Here is a 27222-nt window from a genome sequence, read left to right as displayed (position 1 = left end):
TATCGACGCTTTCAGAGAAGAGTGATTACCTCGCGGGCCACGCCGTTGAATAGCTTCATCTCGTTCGTGTTTTTCAAAGCCCCTGCTCGGAACGACACGCCAACCCGCTTGAATATGTCAGTCCCAGCTTCTATCCTCTCGAGGACGATGAAGCCGTGATACGGATGGGCATCGCCCTTGTTCCATGTCTTTCCCACGAGCAGACAGGAGTATTGCTGATTACGGGCAACAGAGCCTGCATAGTCGCAGATCATGGTGTATCTGTTCGCTCCCGCATCCACGAGGTCGTATCTGACGCCTTCCGTAAACCCCATCATTGAATCCCCGTCCTGTATCTCTGTAGTTGCAATCTCAAGGTTGTGTACTATGGCCCCCCGAACCACGATCTTGGCTCCCTCGCAAACTTGACCGTAGATATCCTCCGTCATGAGAGGTTCTACCTGAACATCCAACACCTTCAAGTCACCTTTGAAGTGCGACATGGGATGGAACATGATGGGCCCCTCAATGGCCGCCCAGCTCCAGCTCGGCGCCCTCCACTTCCCAGGCCTCCGCGAGACTGTCTCGGGGTTGCGCCAGTAGTCGTCATCCGCCGTCCAGAGCAACTGCGTCGCGAAATCGCCCTCCCACAAGCCGGCGATATATCTGTTCCGTTGCTTCTCATATCCTTCTCGTCCACTGCCGTACACATCCTCATGCATCATCCGGAACTGCTTCGCCATCCCAGACAGCGCCGGCAGCCGATCCGCGTCAAAACTGATGGACCGCTCCGAGAAGAGCTGAACGACCTGCCGCCACTGCAGATACGCCCTCTCCGCTGACGACAGCGCTCGAAACAGCTCCGGCGAGCGGAAACACCGCACCGACTCCTCGTCCAGCTCGACGGGCTGATCGCGGCGGCAGGCGCATGAGCGCGACGTGTTACACTCCCAGACGAGCTCGTTGGTCGTGTAGTGCAGCGTCCTGTTGGACAGGATCGCCTCCTGGAGCGTCCAGGCGCGCTTATTGATGGGCTCCCCGTGAGCGCCCTCCCCCTCGATCGTCCGGAGCAGGACGGTGATGTCGTTATGTTTCCTCTTGAGCTCGTCGCGGACGTAGACCGGCCGCACGGCGTCCCCGAGCTCGTCGAGACGCTGCGGCGGGGCGCCAAAGGCCTGGGGTGCAAAGACGCCGACGCCGCTCCCGTCCGCGTGGTCTACGGAGATGGTGACCGTTGCGTTGGAGTAGACTTCGCACATGCGGCCCGCCTCCCGGGCCCAGTCTTGGGCGTCGCCTTGGATGATGCAGAGGGCGTCGATCCATAGGTACCGCAGTCCGAGGTTTCTTGTGATGGCGACGGCGTCCCGCAGGGTCGGAGGCATGTCGGCGCACGGCATGGCGTCTTGATGCGCGGCGAAGTTGAGGAGCGTCGTCTTGAAGGCCGGGTGGGAGGCCGGGTCGCCCCAGCAGTAGCTTAATGCTGCGTATGCGCCGGAGGCTCCGCGGGACTCGACGAGGCACGGCACGGCGTGGTCATTGATGCCGACGTCGATCACACGGGTCGGTAGAGTCGAGGCTAATGCTGGTTGCCTGCAGGACGGGTGATTTGCGAGGCAGTCCTGAAGCCATGACGATGCTAGAGTGAGACTGGCTGGGGAGGAAGAGTGGCTCTCTACTTCCTGGGCCGGACCGATGGTCGGATGGCTTGCGCCATGATCGTCTTTTTATGTTGTGAGCGGGTTTGAACGAGAAATACTCGAGTGGTGATTTTCAACGCAATGGAAACTGGTCTAACCTCGTCGCGAGAAGAGCTCTAGAGCAATGTTATCTTCTCCCCAGCCAGACACGGAAATCTGAAGCGACGCGCCCGGTGCAAAGCGCATCTGCAACAGTCCAGATACATCCTTGCCGCTGAGCTCATCTAAATTCTTCTTGCGCAGACGTAGCGCAGCCCAGAGGAGCTGGCAGGACTGGCATGATGTGTTCGTTGCGGATCGCTGGAGGTCGTGAAGCTCGATGAACTTGGCCATGCGCTGATTCGCGGCGAGCTTCTGGCCCTTGACCTCATCCGCACCGAGGTTGGAGCAATGCGCGCAGTTCATCTTCCGCAACTTTCCTATAACGTCTTATCGTACGAATATGGAAATATTCTGTGGGACAGATGCCATTCCTTTGGGTGGTTGACTTGATTCGTCTTGGCGTAAGCGAAGTTACTTAAGCATGCATAGGTAGTCCCTCTTTTTGAAGGCCACCTTTCTCTGCCTCGAGTGTATGATCTTGGGAATGCGCCTCTGAGAAAAGCAGACATGCAGACCGAAATTTCAACTCGTGGGCGGTGGTCTGGCACTTTTGACGATTTGGTGAAGGCCTTTTAACCCGCTGAACGACAAGTCCATCGTCTTTTTTGGGGCCGTGATGTTCGCAAGACATGTCCTAGACGAGGTAGCAGGGCTCTTCCACTATAATTATCTCAGATAGGTGAAACCTCTGGCCTAACTGGGGGATGTGATATGAAGTGCTACTTGTGTTCTGCGAATCCTCATGAGCGATCATCCATAGGATACTCCGGAAGTCAAGATCCATGTGAGAATAGTCACCGGAGGTGGCAGCAGACTGTTATTCATCCAAATAATCGGCGACTAGGTAAGTCGAATATCATAGATAGCAAACTAATAACCTTGCTGCAGTGAGACGTATATTGATGACAAGGAACTGCAAGAGGCTTCAAAACAATAACAACAATAAACGCAAGTCAGCAGCTGAGTCCATAGTCATGGCTGAGATAGCGAGCTCTGTTTAGTGAGTGGCAAGCAGATCATAACATTTGAAGATCAACAGGTCGATATATAACAACACAAAGCTTTTATTTTCGAACACGACGTTGAAACGGCCGACTCTCTTCACCGGGCGCAACGACGACACCCATAACCTCCTCGAGACAAAGATGTTCCCGCAGCGACGGACTTCAACCACGTTGTTGCGGGCGCTCAGCCCTGAGAGAGTGCACCGTTACCTGACTACCTACCACCCCCTTTCTTCCCCCCTGCTCATCCGCAAGGGATGGGGAATGAACTTTTGATCACACGGGTTGAACGGATCAGATGGCACCTCCTCAAGCTCTGGACCGGGGCTTGCCTCATCCGGAGGGAGCCAGGTTCAGCGAAAACGCGGGGTAAGGAGATTTGATGTGTGGAGGAAGAAAGATGCGCGGATCATGGCGCTCGCCGGGCGTCTGGGGAAAGTGTGCTGGGCTCTTAGCTTCTTGTCTGGCTTTTTGTACGTAATGAAGACGCCACGGTTTGATGAGGGCGCCGGTCCCACTGCCTTTCAAGCCCAGGGCTTGGGCTTGGGCTTGGTGTAAGCCGAACTTGACGATGGCTTTGTGGCTTTTTGGACGAGTGTCTACGGAGGGTAAAACTGGTGGCCCTTTAATACTTCACAAGCTGAGATGGAGGTAAGATTGTAGAGACAAAAGTGTATTCTCTCGATAGCCTGAAAGTCTGAGATTCAGATGGGATGATAGCTTTGCGGGCCGCTCTGTGTATCGAGAGTTTCGTAAAGCTCGTTTCTGTCCAGTTTTTGGTTGGAGATGCGGTATGTAATTGGCAGTCTGAAGTTGAATAACCTCACATACAGCAGTCCAAGTTGGTTCATTTCTCTCCAAGCCATTCTTTCTTTCTCGGTGCGTTGACGTTACTCAAATCTCACTGTCAACTCGGCTGCCGAACATTCAATCTCCAAATGAAATTTGTGGCTCTCGGTACCTTGATGTCGAATCCAAGGCAATGCAGGAATGCGTGACTGAATCGTGGCTTCATGCCCTCGACGGCAACAAAACTGAGCTCAAGGCGAAATTAAGCCAAGAACTCACGTCAATGGGGGGGAGTGGACTGGCGCCAGACTATCGAACGAACCGAAGGCTGTCAAGCGAGCACGTTTGCCTCGAAACCGAGACGAGCTTCGTCAACGGAATTTCCTTCAAACCTGCAACAGGATCGTGGCATCAGACATGGGCTCAGAAAAGGTCTGCTGACACTCAGAGACGCGGCAAACGGATTCCCATTACCCCCAGGAAACTGATGAGTGGTCGACGACAGGGCATGTTGGCGGGGGCGGTAATGGCACAAGCGGGCAGTACTCCTTGACGTCGTCGACAAAGCTGTTGGCCCTAGCCAGGGAGGGGGTGGGTGGTGATCTAATAGTGTCCAGTCCTATCCACTCCTTCCAAGCCAAAACATGCCAGCAGCGATCAGGATCAGCTTTTCCCGAGCCGCTACGCAGTAGAAACGAAGGTCACAGAGGGAGGAGAGGGGAGAAGAATAAAACTCTGCTAGAGCTCAAGAGTCACTGCGAAATTCCGTCCAGCACGTTCCACGTTCCTTGCATTAGCCCCGTTTTCCCCAGCTCCCAGCCCTTCAGGTTTGTTTAAAGAGGAGCGTCGTGACCAGCCAGTGGGCCCTTCCGAGGTCGCGCTACGGCCGAAAGCGGTAATCTATTAGCAAAACGTTACCCCATCGTTTGCTCCAGAATGGCGTCTTTTCATGGCGAGAATTTGACAACTGGAGTTTTTTGAAGAGTCACGAGGTCCACCTGGCACCAAGAAGTGGAGAGGAGGAGAGGGAAAAAAATCAATCACCGCCATGGCGGATGAATTGATGCTCGCCCTGTAGCTGCCCTCTTGCTCTTCGCAGTCATTAGGGTCTTTGGGGTCCTTGGGGGGCCCTGACAATGATTGCGTAGGAATAACAAACAGCGCAACGGGCGTTACTCGTTGCTTTTCTACGACTCTTATCAGTGAGATCATTGAGTGCAACCAAAAGTGGCTAAACTTGGATCTCGACGTTTGCTTATTGATGATAACAGAGAGAGAGCTCTTTTGTCCGGTTACGGTTCAAATGCACCGCCCAGCAGCTTGCGATATACGACCAGGGTGAGAGAGAGAGCTCTCAGAGCGCGTGTGTTGGTGGTGGTAAAAGATCTAGCAACCCAGAGAGGCATACGGCATATGCAGCATGCCTCCGGCAAAGACCCATGTCTCACACACATCTGACCTTGTCTTGTCATTTATTCACTGCATCACGACATGCATGGTCTTCTTCTGCTCACTCCCCACACCGGCTCCAACAAGTCAACAACAGCAAACCTGACCTGGCAAAAAGCGAAAGCCAAGGTCCAAGCTACCCATGAGCCTGGGCCCAGCCTAGCTAGCGTAGCTCCGCTCCCGTTGTTTCGGGGCCTCGGGGCCATGCTAATTTTGCACATTCAGATCTCTCCGCCTCCTCCTCACTCTGTGACTTGCTCGAGAACCGCCCTCTCTGACAAAACTTTGCCTAATGTGGGCTCTCCGGTTTTATTCATTTTTTTATTTTCTTTCCTTCTCACACTAAGAAAGAAAGAAAAAGTCTTCCACGATAGTACGTAGCTACGTACCTAGTGTACCTGGTCCATCACAAGTGTGAGAGAGCACACCTTGTTCGTTGCGAGTGCAACGCCGTCACTTAGCTCACGGGCATGGGAGAAACTTTTGCTTGTCAGGAGGACACTGCTTTGGTGTGTCTGTGAGGCTAGCCCTCCACCACCTCTTACTCTTCCAAGGACAAACCTATAATAACCTTGGCCTCCTCTCGCTATTCTCACGAGCATCCCCTTTCCCGTCATTGACACATCCAAGACACATCTCACACATCATCGGCTGGTTACCCAAGTCTCCTCATCTGACAGTTCAGACGACATTTCAGTTGACATCCATCCCACTTACACCCACTTCCACCACACACCAAACCTCAAAGCTCAACACCACCACCACAACCAAACACTACATACATACAACACACATATCCACCAAGATGCCTTCCCAAATCTTCGTCACCGAGCCTCACCCCACCGTGGCACCAAACACATACATCTACTCAGGCAGAGGCGGCTTCGGCAACATCCGCAAGGCGCCCCAGGTCCTCACCCCGGCCACCGGCATCACCACCCCTCTCAAGCCCGCGCCCATCCCCGCCGGCAACGGAGGCGCAACCCGCCGCTTCTACTCTGGCATCGGCGGCGCTGGCAACCGCCACGAAGCCCCCGAGCGTCCCGTCCGCACCTTTGACGAGGACTTTGACCGCCAGGAGGTTCGCGACCGCGCCGCCGTCGGCCACGTCGGTATCGGCGGTGCTGGCAATGTCACCCGCCGCGTCTCGGACGCCTCTTCTGTCCACAGCGGCGACTCGGAGGAGTCTGCGTCTACTTCCTCGCTCAAGTCCCTCAAGAACCGTGGCGGCAACTTCTGGCGCCGGGTCACCAAGGCCAACTGAGCACCTATCTACACACCTCTTTTTCATAATCACAACGGCACGGCGTTTTACGGAAACTAAAAAAAAGCACACACGCATACGGAATGAATTATCAAGGACATAGCGGGAGCGGCCTCGGGATGGCTTCTATTTTCTGGTGAATGGCATGAGAGCGAGCGCGGCGGACACAATACCCCCAGATACACCCATCTGGTTGTTCAGCAAAATAGTACTGAGAGGGACCATATATGGGTTGCCTCTTGAATATCAAATGTTTCACATCTTCACAAATGACTCTAATTTTGGCCAGTAATGTGACATGATCTCATATGCCGGTCGATAATCAAAGTGAACCAGCTCACTCTCACGGTGCAATCTTCTCTAGTTTTCGACTCAATTCACTGGCTCTGCCTGCTGAGTTGTAGAATGGTCCGGCTGTCATGGTCGAAGCAGTCTTGTACTAATTACGTCTCAATGAGCGAGGACTATCAAGGACCAACAAGCAAGTAACCAACCTTGAGAGGAGATGATGGTAGGCGAGCCTGAACCTGCGCTTCAAACTGCGTATCCATAGTCTTCCATCTCACTCCAACACGTCCTCCATCTGGCAGGGTGGAACTAACCTTAACCGCCGTGGCCACCCAACAACAGCGATCCCTCGTCTCACATCCACAACCCTCACCTTCTCTCACCCGCTCCAACTCAAGGAAACTAACATCATTTTATCACACCTCTGTTCGGTATCATTGCATGTATGAATACAACCGTATGTACGCGCCAGTTACCTACCTAGGTCTCATCTCTAGACCCCAACTCCAACAACAAACTCAAATGGAACCGTCGCGGTGACCCACTTACAACGGCCAAACCAGGGTATCGATATATATTCATCCGTCACAAACTCATGACGATCCTGACTGACATCTGACAGAAACACGCAACGTGACTGGGGAGTAGCAAACGCTCGGGGGCCCAAGAGACAATAAGCTGTTATGGATAAGACACAAGAAAAGAGATTGTTGACGCTATTTTGGCGAGACACGGAGATAGGGTTGCGAATAGAAAGAATGTTACGGTCCGAAAGGGGAAAAAGGAATATATTGATACCAACGCAATCTCCGGTTTCCATCGGACGCATGTCACGTAACTTGACAACGACCAACCAACTGGACCCCAACTCATGCGGCAAGCTGCATAGCATTGTACGGCAATGCATGGTCAAAAGGTACGCTTTGCATATGTGATCAAAAGAGACAACAGCTTCGGGTATCATTCTCAACTTTCTAGCTGACCATTACCTCATGCTGCCTTTTACCTATGACAATGGCTTCGAAAATGCCGATGTCTTTTGAGGGTAGGTAAATCTCAAATCCAGCCAATCGCCACTCTCTCTCTCTCGCTCCAACTTCCATGACATCTAAACTCCATCTACTCATCCAGTTGTCGCCTTTTGTGTCTAATCATAAGGCGCAACAGGATGGTGAACACAGCTCTAGATCTATAAACGTCGAGAGGGGGGCCAGCAACGCCATCTGGAAACCGTTTCATCGATATGAATCAAAAACAAGAACCGTCTCACGTAAGCTTGGTATGAATGATTTCCGGGTTCTCATGCCAGTCGTCGATGCTCACCCACATCTGTTGTAAAAAGGGGTTAGCCTCGAGATTCCGCAGTGAATTGAGCCCACGGGAAAGAGCAGGCGAGTAGATTGTAACCTACCTTTCGGAAAGTGCTGAGACCAGCCAAAATACTTCCACCGATCCATGTCGAGTACTTGCGTTCTGGCGGCGCAAAAATCTTTATTCTCATGTCCTTGACGGCCAGCCGTTGCAGCTCCGTCAACAGACGGTCACCGAAGCCCCTAGTCAGCGTGCTGCCGCCAGAGAGTACAATGTTGCTGTAGAGCGACTTGCGCAGGTCGAGATCCGTCCTGTTGATGGCATCAACGACAATTTGGTGCACACCGGGGTACTCGAGGCCGATGATTTCTGGATCGAAGAGGATTTCGGGTGCTCTGAACCGTTCCGCACCGATCTGTAAACATAGTCAGCCCACTTATCTTTGCCGTCTTCCATAACGAGAAACTGACTTTAAGCTTGTGACCGTCTGGAAGAACGTATTCCACGCCCTTGGCCGGATCTGTCCTGTTTGCCCACTCCTTTTCCTCTTTCCTGGGGTCGTGAGCGACATAAGTTACAGACTCCTTGATGAGCCGCACAACCTCCTTCTCGGCGCTGGTGTGGAAGACGTAGCCGCTCTTCCGCAGCAGCATTTGCATGTACTCGGTCACATCGCGTCCTGCCACGTCTATCCGCCTGATGCTGCTCGGCATGGCGAACCCCTCGTAAACTGGCACCGCGTGTGACACTCCATCACCCGAGTCAAGAACGATACCGGTTGTCCGGCCGCTAGCGTATAATGATAGGACGGCTTGGATTGATGTGTACAGTGCCGGGACGTTGAAGGTCTCGAAGAGGATCTGAGCCGCTGTGTCGCGATTGCTGCGAGGGTTGAGGGGTGGTTCGGTCAAGAGGACGGGATGCTTGAGGTGGGCATTAGTATCAAGAGCAGATATAGTGCGTCTCGCATATTGCACAAGCCATAAGCTGTGCCAAACGAACCTCTTCACTGAGCGTCTTGAGGCCTTCGCCGTAGACGTACTCCCAAATCTTTTCCATATCGTCCCAGTCCGTGACGATGCCGTGCTCCAGCGGGTACCTGATCTTCAGCAGGCCTCTGAGCTCCGTTGCCGCCTTCTGTCCGATAAAGACCTCGCCCTCGAGCGCGCCGGCGAGAACTCTCAGATGCTTGGGCCGACCGACGAACGAGGGGAAATAGCATTTGGGCAGGTCGTCGCCTGCGAAACCGGCACGGATCGTACCGGAGCCATTGTCCAGGACAATTGGCGCGTTGTGCAGCGAGTCCGTCATCTTGTGAGATGCATCCGAAATTTCAACAACAAAATGGTATTGTTTGTCTACACCTCGAGCCTTTTAGCCCTCACGATGCTCTTGCTGCTGGTCGTTTCGGTTCGTTTTCGCGGCGGAGCCCCTTTGTTTGTTGGTCGGGCGGTGACTGCAAGTGGGGGCGATTCGATGCTTGGTGGCTCGATGGCAGTCAACAGAAAGCCGCACTCGAGCTTGTTGGCAGGTCCCCGGCACCTGTTTGTCAGGTATTCTCGTTGGGTCGTGGTCGCAGTTGCTCGCCTTTGGAGGTGATAGTGTTGTCAAAATGGTTAAAAGTGGCAGCTTCAACACGACGCGGTAGCAGTCCGGGGAGCTGCATGGGCGCGAATGAGGGACTAGGACAAAGGTGGAGTAGCGCACTTCGGAGCTTCCACGCACGGGCCTCTCAGGGTCTCTTTTAAGTTGTAAGTGAAGTCCAGACAAGAGTACATGGGACGATACAAAGTGTATGACTTTTATCGTACTAATAAATTCATGTAGGCAAGCTCGATGTTACTCATGGTCAAAGATAATAAACCTGAGGATTTCAGGTGGGTTCTTAGTTTGAACAAAGTAAATTATGCATGGTCCGTACGGACTTCTACCGATGCTATAGGTATCCAAGAAGCCCCAGAACGCCTTCAGATGCTTGAGATATGTACTGGTATCTCGTGAATGTCCCAAATTCCCAAATATAACTTCCAACTCCTGTATCGTTGTTGCCAATTATCCCATGTTGTGGATCTACTATCCAAAAGGCTGTTTACATGTGGCCATCGACAAGCAGCATGCTTGCGTAGGGCCAGCCGAGGATGCCGAAAGCAAGGGGGAAGAACCTGTTTGGTGTAATGTTAATCACCGTCGTCTCTTCTGTAGCTAAGGCTGTGATGGCTTCTTACATTGCTGCGGTGACGGCACGCTTCTTAATCATGGCACCGTAGTAAGGCTTGGCGTGAACACCAGTCTGCGACATTCTCTGGAAGGGATGAGGCTCGAAGGACCGGGCGACGTTGCGCATGTTGTGGAGGAGAGTAAACTGTCTACGCTGAACAGCGAAGCGAGCAGCGTTGCGGGCGGCGAAGGCGGGAGACATTTTGAGTGGTGATTGGAGGGTTGGCTTTTTTTTTGGTGTTGAGTCAAGAGACTTCTATTGATTTGATGGAGAGGAGTGAGGTGAAATGTAATACACTCGTACAGAAGATGTAGTGGAGAGTTGGTTTGGTGATTGAGTTGAGACTCTGTTTGGTGTTGTTGATGTGTGATGATGATGAGAACGGAAATGGGAACACGACAGGCGGGAAGCTGCTTTGGATCTTATACCAAGGAAAAGATTGTGCCTCCAGCCCGCATACCTACGAGATCTGTGAATCTTGACAAAGGACTCCGGGATTTCCAACGGCAAACGCCTATTGTGGGCAGATGGGCGGGCATCTTTGCCCGTAAGATTGCCGTGCCTGGAGGCTTCTAATCTGGGCTGGGTCAAGATCATGCCATCCCATCTTGTAAACGGATCCCCCCAAAAGCCAGGGCCAAGGGTTTGGATTTCTGCAGCACCAAAAAAAGGTGTGAATCATGAATGACAACTGTGTCTCATCCAATAGGCGCAGCCGCGAAAAGGGGGCAAGCGCAGCGCTTGGTAACGTGGTTCGCAAAGCCCGAGTTGGAGGGGGCCCGTTTGGATTCCAGCCGTTGTTAGCAACCCACGAAAAAAAACTGACGTTGGGCGATCGTGCGTTTTCAGGTGGTTTCCTGACGAGTGCCAACATTAATGGGGTGATGTGGTCTGACGGGAGGCACCGAGTACGAGCGCTGATTGGACAGAAGCGGGGCCAGGAATCATGTGCCAATGACATGATCGCCATTTCCTTCAGCTATCGAACCACAGGCCCCGACCGGCTGGGTGCGCTGACGAGGGAGAATCCGGGGAAAGGTTGGCAGCTGCCTTGCTTCCGAATCGACAGATTTGTATCCTACAGATCCCGAAAAGAGGAGACCGCAACTTTGAGATTAACAGTCATTGCCCAAACAAGGCAAACCGTGAGACAGTCACCATGTGTTCTGTGAGCAGAACATACCGCAGATACGTACCTTACCAGAGGTACCTGTTTCCTCAAGGTGAACATTAGGAACAGTGTACTGTACGCAGTAAGAGTCTTGCTTAGGTAAGCACGACAGTAGATCAATCTGGGGTTCGTTATCAGACCCCCAGCATCTTATCGTCATGTGATCCGATCGGATCCGAATGCACGGTGCCCGCGCCTCGACGCGTCCGTTCCGGGATTTTTCCAGAGCCGTGGCCTTCCGGGTACCCATTGACGAACTCAACCCGTATCCTGCCTCAGCCATTGACCGAAACGACAGGAGACCGGGCTCCGAACCCCGACCGAATCGATCGCCTCACCCCATCCTCCTCCTTACCCACACCATGCCACTGGTCGACCCCGTGACAATGTCAGCGCCAGCATCATCAAAAGCCGCCTCCGACGCGGGCAAGCCAAAGGACAACGTATTACATCCTGTCCAGGCCCTGGCGAGCCCTGCTGCGCAGGTCGTCCGACACCTCCAGCCGGTGCTCATCTCCGGCCTCTTCCTCGCGCAGTTCAGCTCCCTGGTGACCGACCCCGTGCGAACCCTCCAAAACTCGCTCCCCATCGTCGTCGCGATCCAGGTCGTCTACGCCTTTGTCGGTCTGCCGGCAGCCGGATCGCAAAGCGCGAGGCCGTCGAGGAAGCCTCGGCCAGGCGAGAAGAAGAAGGTTGAGAGCACGGGGCCCAATATTTTCATTGTAAGTCACAACATTCGGCCAATTCGAGGAAGGGCCATAGCTGACTATCGGGAACCCCTCAGGCTATATTCCTTTCCCTCCTCCTCGCTCTCCTCGTTACGCCAGCCATCCACGTCGTTCTCGTCCTCTTCGGCGCCCCCTTTTTGACGCATGTACCGCATACCCTCCTCTGCTCCGCCAACGTCGCCATTCTCTCGCTCTTCCCGCTCTTCTACGTCCATGGAGTCGATGCGAGCACCTGGACGGCTCTCGCCAGTGCGGCGGCACCGTTGGACGAGACATACGGCGGTCTCGTAGGAGGCCTGTTGGGCGCGTGGCTCGGTGCGGTGCCCATCCCGCTCGACTGGGATCGTGAGTGGCAGAAGTGGCCCGTCACTATTGTCTGCGGCCTCTACGCTGGATACATCTTGGGCAAGACGATTGGCGGCACATTGGCGTTTGGCAGGAAAATGGCTCCCTCGGCGCACGACGACGAATGAACTCCTATGACGCTTAAAGCCAAGTCCACCCTACAAGACATTCTTTAACAAACCGTAGCTGGAATAGCTTGCGGAAACACGGCACCGGTGGCGCCAATAGATGTTCAGCGAAAGTACGGACCTCGCTGCCTTGGTATACACTCCAAGCCAGTTGTATCATGTCTAATGCTGAACCAACAATGGCTGGTGGGCAGTAGCCTCAGACGTGCATGTCTAGGCAGTTTGGCAGTCTAGGATTGCCTATGAGAGCTAGTCCATCACTGTTGGCCAGACCTGGCTTTCGTGGGGAAACCGATGTATAGTAGCAGAGCCGATTGCCAATGAGGTCGCTTGGCCCGGCCGAAACAAGAAATAAACATGTTAATAATAGCCTCGGGCCTGGGAAGTCAACGGACGCGCAAATGTGACACTACATCATCGGCCCCTTGAGCCTCAGGCGTGCGCAAGTGTGGCGTTGGTTGCGACGAAATCGCAATACCTAATTGTTCAAGGCACGCAACATTCGTCGCGGCATACCTCACAGTTACCAGCCACAGCTAGCCTTGCCGCAAGCCTGCCGGTCTTGCCCAGCCCTACGAGCTCGGAGCAAGGGCGATATCGAGGATTTGACGTCTTTTCGCCCACGTTGAGTTCCCCGTTGCAGAGCGGAGACAGGCCGCGTCTCCTCCCTAGCCCTGGGAGCTGCCGAACCGGCTTGGCCCTCTTTGCCGCCGGGCATGACCGGGCCCCTTGCGTCATAAGTCACGAGGGGCCTTGGGTTTCCATTGGTGAGACAGACTGACAGGTTTTCCTGTGTTGTTTGGGAGGAATAAGAAGAAGGGGAATTAGGACGAACGAAGAATAGGAAATCTTAGGCGGAGGAAAAGAACCACCTGGATCGTCAGTGCATTGCGTCCTTCTCCGCGACGAGCGCGGACGGACCGATGTCCGCTGGAGAAAAGAATAGCATCAACCTTGACTTCTTGAGTTGTTGGGGGCCTCGACATGGACAAGACAGGCAGACCCTGGAACGCATCTGTGGCTGAGTCGTCACTATTGTCCCATGAAGCAGCTTCCGATGTGTGGCGTTTGTGGCTCATGACGCGCACCTTGAGGCTTGCGTGCATGGGGATGTCCCCTGACCAGCTCGAAGCTGTTTTGACTGGATGACGATAGGTGGAGCCATGAGCAAAAAGAGCAAAATTAAGAAGAGCGGACCCCACCAGCGCGGCGCTAGCAAGGGCTCGGTTGATGACGTAGCACCCACCTTTATCGCGTCCACCGAAAAGAGTTCACGCAGTGCTGAGGTACATGAAGGAGCAAGTATAGCAGTTGAGCAGGAATTAGCTGTACAAGTTGCTCAAGGACGTCGGACTAACCGCACAGAGCCCCTCAATGACGGCGGGAAAAGGCTGGGCAAGAGGGATGGAGGGACGCGCAATGGGTCTCGATTTAGTAAGGATAGATCGGAAACCGAGGCCACCGCGATCCAAGACGATTGAACATCATGAAAGCGCGGAGAGGAAATAACGACGAAGACGTAGGGGGACCGAATGTTTGCCGTGGAAGCGAGCTTCGGAGGCTGAGAGCAGGCATCCAATCCTCATCAATGGGATCTGAGAAACCTGGCAGTGTGCGCCGCGAGGTCTGATGCAGCGACAAAGGCATGACAGGCAGCAGGAAGGTCCAGATGCCGTGTGTGTCAGTGATACGTCGTAAGGGGCTCACATTTGCTCCGCTCGGGTGCTTGTTTCCGCAGGCGCAGGAGGGGAGAGCCTGCAGCAGTGCAGAGGAAGAGGAGGAAAAAGAGACAAGGTCATTGCTAAAGTGGGCGGAGGTGTGGCTTGTCCGCAACGCACGGCAAGAGCCATCCCATCTTTTCCTTCTTCTCTCAAGGCGTAAATGGCCTAGCCAGAGGCCCAGAGCTTGCAGTTCGTGTGGCCATGTGCTGGTGCTGCCGCTTGTGCCTTATTTTCCTTGCCGCAGCAAACCGGGAATGAGTCGATGACGCAACTCCTCTCTCATACCACACCCCCAAGCCTTTCCCGGCACGACCAGACGCTCTTGTTGCTCGTTGGCTCGTCTTGGGAGGCTGCGCTTGGGTACTTTGGGGGGGAAGACATGTCTGCCGGGCCTCACTGGCCTACCACCTGCGACTGGCTTGTCCCTTGTCAGACGTATCCGTAAGGTAAGGTCAGGTTGGTACGGAGGAGAGCGGGAAGGGGTGGCCCATGCAAGTCCACATCACATCACTGTGAGCTCGTCCTTGCCTTTTTTTGTATTTTTTCCTGCGCTGGACTGTGGCTTCCCAGTTCGCAGTTGCTCTCATTCCTGCTATATAACCATCTCTTCCCCAACCCACTTACCATTCGAATCCCCTCCCCTCATCAACCAACGAACTTACATTCGACATTACACATCAGATCTTCAGGATCCCGTCACGAACTACTCTACACAAACAAACACACCGTTTGACAACACCAACACATCAATCAACATGCCTTTCACCGCCTCCGATATCTGCAAGATCATTCTTGCCGTCATCCTCCCGCCCGTCGGTGTCTTCCTCGAGCGTGGCTGCGGCGCTGACTTCTTCATCAACATCCTGTTGACCATTCTTGGTAAGCTTGACAGTTCTTCAGACACTGTGAATCTAGTTAACAATAATAGGTTACCTCCCTGGTATCATCCACGCTCTGTACATCATTCTGAAGTACTAAGCGAATCGTCGCTGCAATTCTCCGATCGTAATCGCCTACACGAGAGGGCATGACGATATCCAGCAACGGAAGCGACATGAACTCTACCTACTCTCAAGGATGTGTCACCACGCCTTCCCGAAGAGTGTGACGCTGTAGGCGGTGGCCGGGCATTCCAGCGATCTTGGCTCTCCGTCTCATCCGGCAATGCTGGGGGATCCTCCTGCGCCAGCTGCAAGGATGCATGCTGCTCTGCAGGGTTGGCCTATTACCCCTTACCTCACCAACCTCCACCACTGTTTTTTACGACAACGACACAGCAACGGCCTCTTTTCATAATTCCTGGCGGTTCCATTCTTCGGACTTTGTCACGTTACTTCTCACCTTGCGGAATGCGACTTTTCGAAACGATTTGTTTTGGGCAGGCATTCAAGACCAGGAAGTGGAGGAGGAATTCGCGCTGTGTGTAGCATGCTTAATTCGATACCCGACATATCAATCTCTTCAAACTATTTTACTATAAAGTCTTCGTCGTGAATCCTGTTCAGTGTGCCCAGCTGTGAGAATCAATGCTTCAGACCATGCCGCAAATTCCTGAACACAGTCAGCTGTGCTTGATACGCGGTTGGACGTCCCCACAAGACCACCAAACCATTGATGCAGATCCATGTGATGTCATGCTTGTTGCATTGAAACGTTTACAACCTTCTGTATACTGCCATAAGTATTCTGGACTATTGTCAGAAACATCCGACTTTGCGACGCTACTTTGGAGCTTATTTCCTTTGCGATGACTGCGCTCAGATGACTTTGTGATTGTGAAATAACCTTGTTTCCATCACATTGAGCGGAGTGCTAGCACGAGAATAAGCATGCCAATGGCCCCCAAATTGCTTGCTGATCCGCCCTATTGCTCGCAGTCTGCCTCGCGGGTACTCCGTACGAGACTACGGGATACAGCAGAAATGATTCATTTTGCAAATTGCAACATGGTAAAATCCGCCAGGGCAGCGGAAGCCGAGGGACGCGTACGCAACTCGGACGCAGAAGAGCTCGGCACTGCGGGTACCTCTGGGCCTTCTGGCAATCGGCGCGAAGCCAGAAGCGTCCGGGGGCCCAGGGCTCCATTGTGGCTGGCTGGCCGGCCGCTGGCAGCAAGCGCCCGGTGGGACAGGATAGGACAGGACAGGGCCCCCGCCTTCGCGGTGAGGCCTGTATCCCTGTCCGCTAGTTTAAATTGCACTTTGGTAAGGAAGGCGCAGACCGCAACCAGTCGGCTGGTCACTGCCCTGGTGAGGGAGGAATCGAGCAGGAAAAAAAAAAGAGAAAACGAGATGGCGCGGGTATGGCCGCGATGCGCGAATGCGAAAATAGAGATAGGGCAGAATATCAAGAAGACACCTTAACGGTCCACATCGGAATGACTCGAGTTCCGAGTCGGTACTTTGAAAACAATGCTCCATTGCCCGCGGCAGGTCTTGATCTTTTGAAATTTCTTTATTTAATTCTTTTTCTCGAGGCCCACCCTGAATGGTCCCTTGGCCCCCAGGTGATCGCTCTCGCCTTACTGGGCTAGGGGGCGATTGTTCCGGAGTACCCGCCTCCCAACTCTACCATGGAGCTTTTTGAGAATGATTTGCGATGAAACCCCTTCTATCTTTTCCGAGGAGAGGGGCAGTCACGGGGAATCTAGATGTCACTGGGTATTTTCCAGTTTTATGCAGCTTTGGTGGGAATGAGTGTACTAAGGTCAGATGACGCAGAGATAGCTTCAACTCTTCTTCAAGCTCTTCCAACCTTGAACGACAAGATCTGTGTGAAGACAACGTTAGGATACGTGTATGTGAGTATCAAAAAAAGGGGGCGAGACAATACTTACATCGTTCTTCCCAACCGTGACGAGGTGGTCTTCCGCGACCCTCTGGCCGCCGGCGCCCTCGATGTACGCAATGGGCGCGTCGCCCATGACCTTGCGCGCCGCCTCGCCGACCGTGGTGCCCTTCTTGACCAGCACGCAGTCGCGGAAGACAAACTTGGACTCGGCAGCGCCGGAGGTGAAGGAGGTGGTGTTGCGCACCGGGAACACCGGGACGAGGCCCAGGATCTCGGCCGCCTTGGAAAGCACCTGCACCACGCCCGTCGACCCGAAGCGGTAGAGCACCATGTCCTTGAGGTTCTCTATCCGGTTGCGGTTCTTCTCGTCCAGCTCTTTCAGGTTCCCGCCCGTGGGGTCCCCTTGCTCGATCAGGTCCTCCCGCGTGTCGACGAACTCGCTGCCTTCCGTGTACTTGATGTACCCTTGCTTAGCCATCTTGCGCAGGAAAATTTCCGAGATGGCGGAGCACAGCACGATCGTGTCGGGGTCCTGCATCTTTGCAATCTTTGCAATGTTCTTGTCGGCGTCCGGGTGGTCAATCTTGTTGAGCGCGATGACGGTCGGGAACTTTTCGTCGGTGAAGGCGTTGACGACGCGGTCAATCGTCTCGGCGTCCCAGTCCTCGAGCGGCTCCTTGATGCCCAGCCGGTCCAGCGCCCGCGCGACAACGTTGGAGGTGCTCCCGTATCCCGAAAACTGACCCTGCAGCGTCTCGACGGCCGTGGCCTTGATGGCCATGTGCCGCCGCCGGATCGACCCCCACTTCTCCATCAGGTTGCCCCGGATCCAGGCCACGATCTCGCCGCGCAGCCAGGCGATGTCGACCGACGGGTCGTAGCCGCGAGTCTCTTTCCCCTCGGCGTCGACGGTGCCCGAGGCGTCCACCACGTGTATCAGCGCGTCGGCGTGCCGCAGGTCGTCGAGGAACTTGTTGCCCAGGCCTTTACCCTGGTGCGCTCCCGGCACGAGGCCGGCGACGTCGAGGAGCTCGATGGGTACCGAACGGCGGCCGTCGATGCAGGCGCCGTAGTTGGGTCGGCAGCGGTCCGAGACGCCGTGGCGCGCGCAGGCGCATTCTATTTGGAGGTAGCCGATTGCCCTTTGGGGATCGATAGTTGTGAATCTGCAAAGGGGGAGATATTGAATGTTAGTGGATGCTGCTGAACCACCAACGAATAACACAGAATCTCAAGGATATGAAGGAGGCGGCCAGGGTAAGGGTGAGAGTTGGAGCGTACGGGAAGTTTCCTGTTTTCACGATATGTCCATCAGCGACCAGGTCGGTGGGCGTCGGGGTTTTCCCTTCTCTCGGTCGAATGGATTTGGAGGTTTACGGACCAACTTTTGACGAGGCGTCTGTGAGACTGTTGAGCGTTGTGCTCTTACCGGCCGACGGCTTGCCGACCAGGCCGATGAGCGGATCTCGAGGCATTGTGGCGGTATTGTAAGGTAAAATTAGGGGAGAATGGGAGACGAAGGGGGAGGAAGGAGGCGGTGAAGTAGTCGTCGGGCAAGATGATTATATGGCTTGCTCCCTCGCGCAGTCTCGCGGTGGGCTCAAAAGTCGTTCGAGGGGTAATAAGTTTGCGAAAGGGCGTTGCGCACACAATCTTATCTTTATCGCCGAAACCTCGCTAATGCAATGAGGGGCATTCCCGGTCGTCGGCGATTAGTGTTATCGAGCGGGAATGACGTAGGCGTTAAACCGGGCCACGAGCGACGCATCGTCGGAGACGTGAATGCGAAATGAAGAAGATGCTGTGCGTTTGGGCAAGACATGAATCGACGTATCTTTCTGACTTACTGCGCATTAAGGTAGCTACGGAATAAACCAAATGTCAATCCCGATTGATTGATGCTAGAGCTCACTAATTGACTTGTATATTGCTTCTACGTGAATTAGTTTGCGACCTGTCACCATAGATGAGATGGAAACTGGTCTGTTTATTCCTACCTGTATATGAATCTTGACCGCCCTCGTACTATCCCTTACGAATACCAATGAAGACGCAGCTCTCAACAAGCACCGTCCGTTGTAGTCGATGGCCGAGCGGGACGACTCTATCGTATGTTGGCTCACGGTCCTACATAAGGCCATGGATAGCTTGTTTTTTTTTTGTGACCTTCGTAGAGGTCACGGGTTCAAGTCGACTATCACCATTGTTTACTTGATAATTGTTACTGCACATTTTCAACCCTGCATTTGTTCAGTCAGACAATGGGAAACCTTTTCAAAATAAATTTGTTCAATACTAATACATTTGATTTAGGAATCTAACGTAGAACATTTGACACTGAAGATATCCTGCTTCTCATTATTTCCCACTGATGAAGTCCTCTTCATACATAGCTTATGTCTCACAACATAAATGGGCGGAAACTTCTTGTACTTGCCATCGGTAAAGATAACCGTCGACGGCAGACCCCGCGCACCCTCTACCGGATGTGCCCGTAGTTCCCTCGATACAAAGTTTCCTCCCATAAAATACACCAGTCATATTCGGTGCCAACATTGTACTTCAACCATCAACAAAGCAAGATTCACCTCATTCAATTTCACTATCCCCTTCATCTGGGAACACAATCTTCACATTTGGTCATAAATCGTCAGGGCGAAGTAGAGGTTCCATTATCCACGACTACTATTACAGTCAAAAACCCCTAATGGTATCTGCCATGCGTCACGGCTGCTCTCGAAGAAAAAAACACAGCAGCCCAATATCGAGAATGTGGTATCAACCAACTTTGTCGCGCGTTCCAAACCTATTCCATGCCTTTCTTCCTTCGGCACTGTCCTCAACGCAACATGGCCAACTGAGGTCATGCTGTGCTGTCGTTCCCTTCCCCCCTCCTCCTCCACCTCGAAAACATCGCTAAAACGCAAAAGCCATCAATTGCGTGTCATGTCGTCGTTAGGTTGAGTAGCGAACCAAATCCACCTCCGTCGTCCCCTTCCGCTTCCTCCCTGCGGCTGTACAACTTGCCCCCCTTTTTTGGTTGGTTGCCGCTGCATCTCTATAGCAGATGGGAGAATCTGCATCCAATATGTTCAATGATTATAGCTGATCATGTGTTCAAGCTATCCAGTAGCATCAACTCATGTAGTAGTGCTTATTTTGTGTGTTGTATGCACAAACGATTCTCTGTGGCGAGGAATCATTTTGTCTAGAAGGTATCGGTCTCATTGCTAGCGACTGTGCCAAAGGTGTCTAGATAGTCAGTCAGCTTGCGGCTCAATTACTGTAAATGTAATGTGCTTACCTCTCTTGCGACGTCGCTCTTCTCTGGCGGCTTCCTCCTCCGCACTCTTGGGGGTCATGGCTCGCGGCCCGGAAGGCCTACGCGCAGGCATGCCACGAGCACCGCTGAGATTGCGGTTCTCCGGCTTAGGGCTGCCGGTGTAGTTGCTAGTGCTGGCGGCGTGTGTGCCAGGGCCAGTGCCGTAACCGCTCTCAACACTGTTGTAGGGAAGAGGGCTGCTCTTCAAGGCCAAGTTGGAGATTCGCTTCTTGGCGGGCGTGTGGGTCATCTCATCCATGGGCTCCTTAGGCGGCCTGGGTGGGCCAGCTGGGGAGGAGGACGTGTAGTAGTCGCCACCTGTCGCGGGGGAGCCATTGCTATAGCTATTGGCATTTGGGGGGAAGCGGTGCAAGCTGGTGGCTGAGCCGGCCCAGTCTGCAGATCTGGGAGACATAGGCGTGTCGTAGTCGTATGCTTGGCTTTCGAGGGCAGCCTTGAACCTCTCAGTCTGTCCTTGACGAGGCTGGGGGTGTTGGAGATTGACCGAATTACGGTGCGCCTTGTACTTGGGGTCTTCAGGGGTCATGTAGGTGGCAGGAGGATCCAGGTGCGGGGGCTGAGGAGCTGCAAGATCCTGCTGCGAGAATCCAGAGTGCAGTTGGTCACTGCCGCCAAACTCGTTCTGGTACCGGTCGTCGTATCGTAGATCGGATCCAGATCGGGATGGAGGATGTTGCAGGAACTCGTCTTCGTGTTCCTTCTTGCTAGAGCCGCTGCCCCGGAAAGCCTTGCTTACGCTTGTAGCCGTCGACTCGGACCACCGAGAAATCTTGGGGAACCAGCTCGATGACCCCCTCTTATGCTTTTTGCCCTTGTCCGTTTTGGGAGTGTTGTCATTGCTCAACGATGCGTTCTGAGCGGCCATGGGTTGAGGAGGAGTGCCCAAGGGCACAGAACCGCCACGAGAGAACTCCCGAGTCGGTGTAAGCATACCTTGAGGCTCATGGTAGTTGTTCTGGGAGATATACTCCTCCTCATTGTCTTCGTGAACGGTGCTGATGCGGTTTGGTTCGTAGGCCATCTTGGAAGGCCCGCGAGATTGGGCAAAGGATGACATCCCAGAGTGGCTGCCCTGGCTAGTGGTAGAGGTGCCAGCCTGGCCTTCGGGCTCGTAGCCGCGATCCTGCTCGTACTGCATCTCCGGGGTGAGGTTCTCGTAAGATGGCCGGCCGCTAACCATGCCGGGTCTTATAGTCTGTGCTTTGAGTGTGTCGACCTCGCCCAGTAGCTGCATGAGCATGTCCTCGATCCTGCTGAGATCGTTGGCGCCCTTGTTGCTGAGGCCCTTGAGCGCCTTGCGGAAGAAGTTGCTCTTCTTGGCGGTCTCATCGAGAGTGCTGTTCTGAGATGCAGCGCTGTAGCCCTTGACAGAACGAGGAAGGCTGCCAGGGTAAGCACGGGAGCCAGCGACGGCGTTCTTGACCGTCTCGTCAGTGTTCTCCTGGACCTCCTTGATGATGACGTCCTCGGTGTTGGCAAGAAGTTTCTTAAGGTCATCAAAAGAGTTGCGCATTTCAGCCGCAGAGCGGACCAGCGTGACGAGAATCTCCGTGTCACGAGCGCTCCGTTGAGCATCGCGGACCATGAGCTGAGAATTTGTTAGCCATTTTCTTTTCATGTCCACAATAACGGGATACTCACATGTTGCATCAAGGCAATAATGTCCTTGGATTCGATCCTGTCGATACCGTTGCCAGTGGCGGCATCGTACAGCGGCGAGTTCATGCCCTGGGAAAGACCGCTCAGGTGTCGTGAGTGCTGAGGTGCGAAGAAGGGGTCTTCTGCATTCATATCGCCAAAGGGCATCATGGCCTTGCTGGTGGGCTGCATATTGGGCGAGTGGATGGGACCTTGAGAAATGTAACCCTCATCCAGGTTCTTGTGCCCACCCGGACTGTTGGCGTGGTACCCAGCAGCATAATCTTCGAATCCTCTGCCACCGAGCAGGTCGGGATGATCGACGGGGCTCGCGCCATCATAGGGATTCGTAATGACAGTATCGCGCTTTCGCTCAGCCGATGTGCGTCGCCACTCGTCCTCATGCTCTCCACTGGCTTGTCGGTGGTGAGCCATGGCTGCGCCGGCGGCGGCTCCCATGGCGGCACCGGCAGCGGCCATCCCATAACCACCGTGGCCGCGCGGGCTGTGCTTCTCCGAGTTGTACTCCTCGTAAGACTGGTCATAGTCGCTCTGGCGAGGCGTGCCTTGGCGAGGGGTGATATCGCCGGGCCAGTGGTCCCCATCGTTGTGGTCGCTGCCGCCGAGCGGCTCGCGGACCAATGACGGATTGGTCAGCGCATCGTCGTCCACATATCCGACCTCAGGCATCGGGTCGTCAAATGTCGGCATGGCACTAGCACCCATCTTGGGCTTGTCCTCGAGGTCGAGACGGTCGACGCTGTGTGCCGGGGTGTTTGCTGGCTCCCGGCCTTCCATCGCTCGCTGTTTAAAGGACTTGTTTCTTGTGACTCCCTCGGGAACCCATTCTTCAGCATGTTCCTCGTCGACCTCCTCCACTGTCGGTTGCTTCGTCTTGTCTTTGGCGGCCTTGAGAGCAGCAGCTGCTGCGCCAACCGCACCAGCGGCAATTGCCTTTTCGGAGGCAGTAGGCGAGTGCCGTGTAGACGTAGAAGGGGAGTTTCTGTACCTAGCAGGAGCAACCTTTCTACCATACTCGTCCAGGTCGTACTCTCCAGCAAACTCTCTTGATCGGTGGCTCTGGCGGCTCGAAGTAGGCGTGCGACTGCTCTCGCGCTCACGTTGCTCGAAGAACTCCCGCTGGTCAGCGACAGATCTCTTTTCTGGGCTGACGTCGCGCGACCGGGGCTGAATGTTGGACTGGTCATCGTAGGAGACATTGGAGTCTTTGGCGTATGACACGTAGGATTCCGGTCCATAGGAAACATTGGACTCGTTACCGTACGATACTTGGGAGTCCCTGTAGTCGTATCCAGAGCCCGTGGTAAGTTGAGACTCAAGCATGGAGCCGTCCACGAGTGAAGCTACGTTGGACTCGACACCGTTTGGAACATGAATAATGTTGGGATTCGCAGCAATACCACGCACAGCCTGTCCGGTAGAAGTTGCGATCTCGCTGCCCTCCGTGTACTGGCTGTTGCGGTAGTCTTGTCCACTTCGGACGCTACGATCATCCACAGACTGCTCATCGAAGCCCCGACTCATCACATTACTTGGTACTGACGCCGGAGAAAGGGCTCTCAGATCAGTGTGAGACGCTTGAGACTTGGTTGGCGAAGCGGTCCCATGCGACATCCTCGAGTCACGCTGGGCAGCCGTTTCGCTACCAGCCTCCGTGTAGCCGGACACACTGTAAATTGGGCTCAACCCACGTCTCTCTGGCTGGTAAGGGACATATTTCAATGGAGGCGGCACATCTTGCGTGTTGTAGTAGTCGTAATCGCCAGAGTCCACATAGTCGCCTTCGCTCTCCGTGACACGGCTTCGATCGTCGTAGTCGTCGTATTCATCGCGGATTTGTGACGAAGGACTTTGGCTGAACTCCGAAACCTCGCTCTGCTCCAAGAAATCTCCGGTTCGTGACCGAGACAGTTCTCTCAAATCCCCGTGAGAGATATTGGCGTGCTTCGTGCCTAGAGTCTGTTGCAAATTGGTCATTGGTGCTGCTTGCGTTGGCGTTGGCGAGGAGCCAAGGGAGGCGTTGCCCCGGGCAACCTCCTGGACAGAGGCTCTCTCCTCCATGGCGGAATGGGGACGATCGGTATCAGCCGAAAGAATTGAGGTTCGCGTCATTTCGGAGGGATTGATCTCGCTCATTAACGGCATTGGCGGCGCGGGAACCTCTTCCTCGTGGAACTCTTCGTCGTACTTCTCGCGACCTACACTTCTGCTTCGAGCTGAACCATCAGCACGCCGGCGCCTCCGCTGCCTTCTATCCTCCGATGACGGCGATGCTGCGTTCATTGCGGCAGCGGCAAGCCCAGCTGCTGCTGCACCTCCAACGGCGGCCTTGAGCGCGCCATCACTCCGCCGTGGGGTATCGTCAATGGAGACAATGGATGATTCTTCCACCGATTCGCCTGCAACGCTTCGGGGAGAGTCAACATAGTCGTGGCGAGCTTCCCGGTCTCTGCGTTCTCGATGCCGGCTGTCGCGACCGGCTTCGCTGCGCTTATCGGCGGATTTGCGTCGGTCTACCCCCAGTTCCTCGCGAGATAGAGACGTCCCTGTTCCTGTTGATGTGATGGAGCTGCGGCGGCTTTCGCGCTTGCTCTGCTCTCTCTTCAATGCGCTCAATTCTGGCAGAATAAGTCGACGAATGGCATCTTCTACCGTTTCGAGTAGTTTCGGGTTATTGATGGACGATTTGGAAGCTCCGGAGCGGACCGAGCTTTGGTCGTAGGAACGGTGGCTGGGAGAAATGCTGGATGATAAAAGACTGGAATCTGCCCCAGATAAAACAGAGTCAACATGGCCCCGACTGGAACGTCGTCGGGGTGATCGCGTTCCTTCCGATTGCTTCTCGCTGACACTGCTTGTCCGACTCTTGCTCGAACGGTGCTTGCGATCTTTGTCTCTTGAGGATCTTTCCCCCGACACCTTTCTTTCGCCGCTGTGTCTTTTGCTCCTACTGCTCTTTGCATGATCAGCTATCGCGGCGCCAGCCAATGCGCCTGTGACGCCGGCCGCCAGCTCATTGCCCCGCGACGTGCTCTTACTGCGTCTTTCGGAGTTCTTTGTTAATACTGTTGAGCCAGAGCCATCGAGAAAGCTGTCTTGGGGGATTGCCGAGATGTCGGACATGTTGGGAGCCAGGTATGAAGACTGAGCATCAGCATCGGGAATCAATGGACTCGCCGGCCGACGACGCCGTCCGCCGCGGTGGTCAATTTCAATGTCGATTGGGTTTCTCGAGACATTAGACTCCTCCGTAGCGGAGGCGTAGGACCGCATGCTGTCGGCGTCCTCGCCCTCGAGAGCTTCAACGTCGAGGTGCGAGGAGGTTGCTGTGGTGGACGGCAGAGGCACACGGCGGGTCAACGAGGCCTTGCGGGTGTTGCCCTTGGTCTCGGTGATTTGGATATGGTCACCGCGGTGCTTCTTGGACGGGGTCAGGCGCACGCGGACGCTGGGTTTGCGTTCGACTGTTCCCTCGGGGCCAGGCTTGCCACCCTCGAAATACTCAATGAGGAGGGACGTCTGAGAACGATTGGCCCTGTGGCCGCGGGTTTTGATGGTGACAGGTGTGCCGTCGTCGGGCAGAGAGTAGTGGGAAGCTTCGTCGTTTGGCCTGGACACATCGGTCGCCAGCTCGGTGGGGGTGACGGAGTCGGTTTCGGTCGGGGCAGGGAGTGGAGGAGGCTTATTCGAGTCAACACCCATTGTGGTGCGATGCTCAAAGGCCTCGGCGACGGAGGGGCTGTTGATGCGCGGGCGCGGATGATGAGTGCCTCGATCAGCGGCTCACACCTCTATTTTGGATCTCGTCCTTTCCCTCGATCGAGGAAAGAAGGAGAAGAGAAGAGGTGAGGAGAGGAGAGGGTGGGTGGATTTGCCGGCTGTCGTCCAAGGTGGGCAAGGATTTGTTGTGGGTGCAGTCGCCGTCAAGACATGAGGAGCACTTCGTTGCTGCGGGGAGGGTGTAAAAAAAAACTGGGCGGGCTGGGCGAACAAGCTGTATCTGAAGGAGCTTTCACACCTGGCTGCGAGCGAGACACTGGGATAGAGAGAGAGAGAGAGAGAAAGCCGTTGCGGTTCGGCGATGTCTGCGAAAGGCAGCGAACGGAATATCCCCCAAAGAAGGAAGGAAAAAGACACAGAGAGACCTGTGGCCGCTTATGCCACAAACAACGCAGTGCGCAAATAGGACCCGAAAATAAAAAAAGCAACGATGTTAGTTTGAAATTGCGGATTAACGTCGAGGGACGGCTGAGTGAGAAGAAGGAGCTCAGAATTGGATGGCGCAAAGGAGGGAAGGCCAAGTGGTGAGAGTGGAGGGGTGAGGCGAAGGTGTGAGGTTCGCAAACTGGGGTGGCTGGGGGGTCAGGCCGTTGCTTGGGTGTTGTTTTTTCCCCGGCGATGTTTTTGCCCCAGTTTGCGGATCTTTCTTGGTAGCTGAACAAGAGAGGCAGGTAAGCTTCCAGGGGTCTACCGGCCTGTCTCTGGCCTTAATTTCTATCCGTGTAGCGCCGTAGTTGACTTTTTCTTGTCTTTGGGCAACTCTTTTGTCGTCGTGGAGGAGAAATAGGTATCGGCGAAACGAATCGAAACAAAGGAGTGTGTTGGTTCGAGGCAAGGGACAAGTAGAGACTCTAGTGAGTGATATCGGGTGCAGCGAAGAGAAGGATATTGGAAGCGATGTCGAATATAGCAAACGGGCGGGAACGATAGTAGCTGAGCAAAGGTACAGTAAAGAGCAGATAAGTAAGGTATCCATCCATACTTCATGAGGTATCTTGGAACACTGTTTAACTCCATCGTTTTGCATTACTAGAGGATTGCCGCAGTATATATAGACGCTACCCTGCCCTCGAATTCCGTACTATTTAACTTTAACCCTTTTCTTACCTATCCTTTCTTCTATTTTACCCTCTCTCTTATTAAGGGATTACTAAAATCGTAATTTCGATAGCTTATTAATAAATTAATATTACTATTTAAAAATAAATAGCTTATACTTATATATAGGTACTAGGAGTCTTATTATTATAAAAATAGTAATAGATATATTAGAGTACTTAAGAGAGCTTTTTAATAAACTTTTAATACTATTTAAAACTATAATCCTCGAGTTATAAAAAAAAGCTAAGGTACTATATTAATACGGCCCTATCCGTTTCGTTAGTATTAATAATAGTCTTTTTAACGTAAAATATATTACTAATACTTTATAATTACGTTACTACTTTTTATAAAT

At 53.8% G+C, this 27222-nt stretch overlaps 11 protein-coding genes across 11 annotated transcripts; 4 read left to right on the top strand and 7 right to left on the bottom strand.

The window, feature by feature from the left end:
* Positions 1–11: 11 nt before the first annotated feature.
* CABS01_01839 (heterokaryon incompatibility protein) lies at positions 12–2081 on the bottom strand (the record flags this gene model as incomplete). The annotated part of the gene is made up of 2 exons (XM_060535218.1): positions 12–1699; positions 1775–2081. The coding sequence occupies 2 exons, from the start codon at positions 2079–2081 to the stop codon at positions 12–14; spliced, it is 1995 nt and encodes a 664-aa protein (XP_060398407.1).
* A 3744-nt stretch (positions 2082–5825) lies between these two features.
* On the top strand, positions 5826–6284 carry CABS01_01838 (uncharacterized protein; the record flags this gene model as incomplete). The annotated part of the gene is made up of 1 exon (XM_060535217.1): positions 5826–6284. The coding sequence occupies one exon, from the start codon at positions 5826–5828 to the stop codon at positions 6282–6284; it is 459 nt and encodes a 152-aa protein (XP_060398406.1).
* Positions 6285–7838: 1554 nt separating this feature from the next.
* CABS01_01837 (actin) lies at positions 7839–9194 on the bottom strand (the record flags this gene model as incomplete). Its single annotated transcript, XM_060535216.1, has 4 exons — positions 7839–7901; positions 7984–8298; positions 8354–8806; positions 8886–9194. The coding sequence occupies 4 exons, from the start codon at positions 9192–9194 to the stop codon at positions 7839–7841; spliced, it is 1140 nt and encodes a 379-aa protein (XP_060398405.1).
* A 778-nt stretch (positions 9195–9972) lies between these two features.
* CABS01_01836 (uncharacterized protein) lies at positions 9973–10302 on the bottom strand (the record flags this gene model as incomplete). Its single annotated transcript, XM_060535215.1, has 2 exons — positions 9973–10045; positions 10109–10302. The coding sequence occupies 2 exons, from the start codon at positions 10300–10302 to the stop codon at positions 9973–9975; spliced, it is 267 nt and encodes an 88-aa protein (XP_060398404.1).
* A 1149-nt stretch (positions 10303–11451) lies between these two features.
* CABS01_01835 (GPI biosynthesis protein family Pig-F) lies at positions 11452–12473 on the top strand (the record flags this gene model as incomplete). The annotated part of the gene is made up of 2 exons (XM_060535214.1): positions 11452–11994; positions 12057–12473. The coding sequence occupies 2 exons, from the start codon at positions 11452–11454 to the stop codon at positions 12471–12473; spliced, it is 960 nt and encodes a 319-aa protein (XP_060398403.1).
* A 523-nt stretch (positions 12474–12996) lies between these two features.
* Positions 12997–13579, bottom strand: CABS01_01834 (uncharacterized protein; the record flags this gene model as incomplete). The annotated part of the gene is made up of 2 exons (XM_060535213.1): positions 12997–13225; positions 13395–13579. The coding sequence occupies 2 exons, from the start codon at positions 13577–13579 to the stop codon at positions 12997–12999; spliced, it is 414 nt and encodes a 137-aa protein (XP_060398402.1).
* A 1370-nt stretch (positions 13580–14949) lies between these two features.
* CABS01_01833 (plasma membrane proteolipid 3) lies at positions 14950–15172 on the top strand (the record flags this gene model as incomplete). Its single annotated transcript, XM_060535212.1, has 2 exons — positions 14950–15073; positions 15123–15172. 2 exons carry the CDS (start codon positions 14950–14952, stop codon positions 15170–15172), a joined length of 174 nt encoding a protein of 57 aa, XP_060398401.1.
* A 968-nt stretch (positions 15173–16140) lies between these two features.
* Positions 16141–16557, top strand: CABS01_01832 (uncharacterized protein; the record flags this gene model as incomplete). Its single annotated transcript, XM_060535211.1, has 1 exon — positions 16141–16557. The coding sequence occupies one exon, from the start codon at positions 16141–16143 to the stop codon at positions 16555–16557; it is 417 nt and encodes a 138-aa protein (XP_060398400.1).
* Positions 16558–16933: 376 nt separating this feature from the next.
* CABS01_01831 (uncharacterized protein) lies at positions 16934–18459 on the bottom strand (the record flags this gene model as incomplete). Its single annotated transcript, XM_060535210.1, has 4 exons — positions 16934–16963; positions 17031–18150; positions 18266–18275; positions 18366–18459. The coding sequence occupies 4 exons, from the start codon at positions 18457–18459 to the stop codon at positions 16934–16936; spliced, it is 1254 nt and encodes a 417-aa protein (XP_060398399.1).
* A 1733-nt stretch (positions 18460–20192) lies between these two features.
* Positions 20193–25688, bottom strand: CABS01_01830 (uncharacterized protein; the record flags this gene model as incomplete). Its single annotated transcript, XM_060535209.1, has 3 exons — positions 20193–20236; positions 20289–21915; positions 21969–25688. 3 exons carry the CDS (start codon positions 25686–25688, stop codon positions 20193–20195), a joined length of 5391 nt encoding a protein of 1796 aa, XP_060398398.1.
* A 565-nt stretch (positions 25689–26253) lies between these two features.
* On the bottom strand, positions 26254–26742 carry CABS01_01829 (uncharacterized protein; the record flags this gene model as incomplete). Its single annotated transcript, XM_060535208.1, has 1 exon — positions 26254–26742. One exon carries the CDS (start codon positions 26740–26742, stop codon positions 26254–26256), a length of 489 nt encoding a protein of 162 aa, XP_060398397.1.
* Between the last annotated feature and the right edge of the window lie 480 nt (positions 26743–27222).

The sequence above is a fragment of the Colletotrichum abscissum genome (genome assembly GCF_030869225.1).
Source record: "Colletotrichum abscissum strain IMI 504890 chromosome Unknown Scaffold_3.1, whole genome shotgun sequence".
NCBI classification, from domain to species: domain Eukaryota; kingdom Fungi; phylum Ascomycota; class Sordariomycetes; order Glomerellales; family Glomerellaceae; genus Colletotrichum; species Colletotrichum abscissum.
The sequence above is the reverse complement of the archived record's forward strand: the minus strand, read 5'-3'. Positions and strand labels throughout refer to the sequence as shown.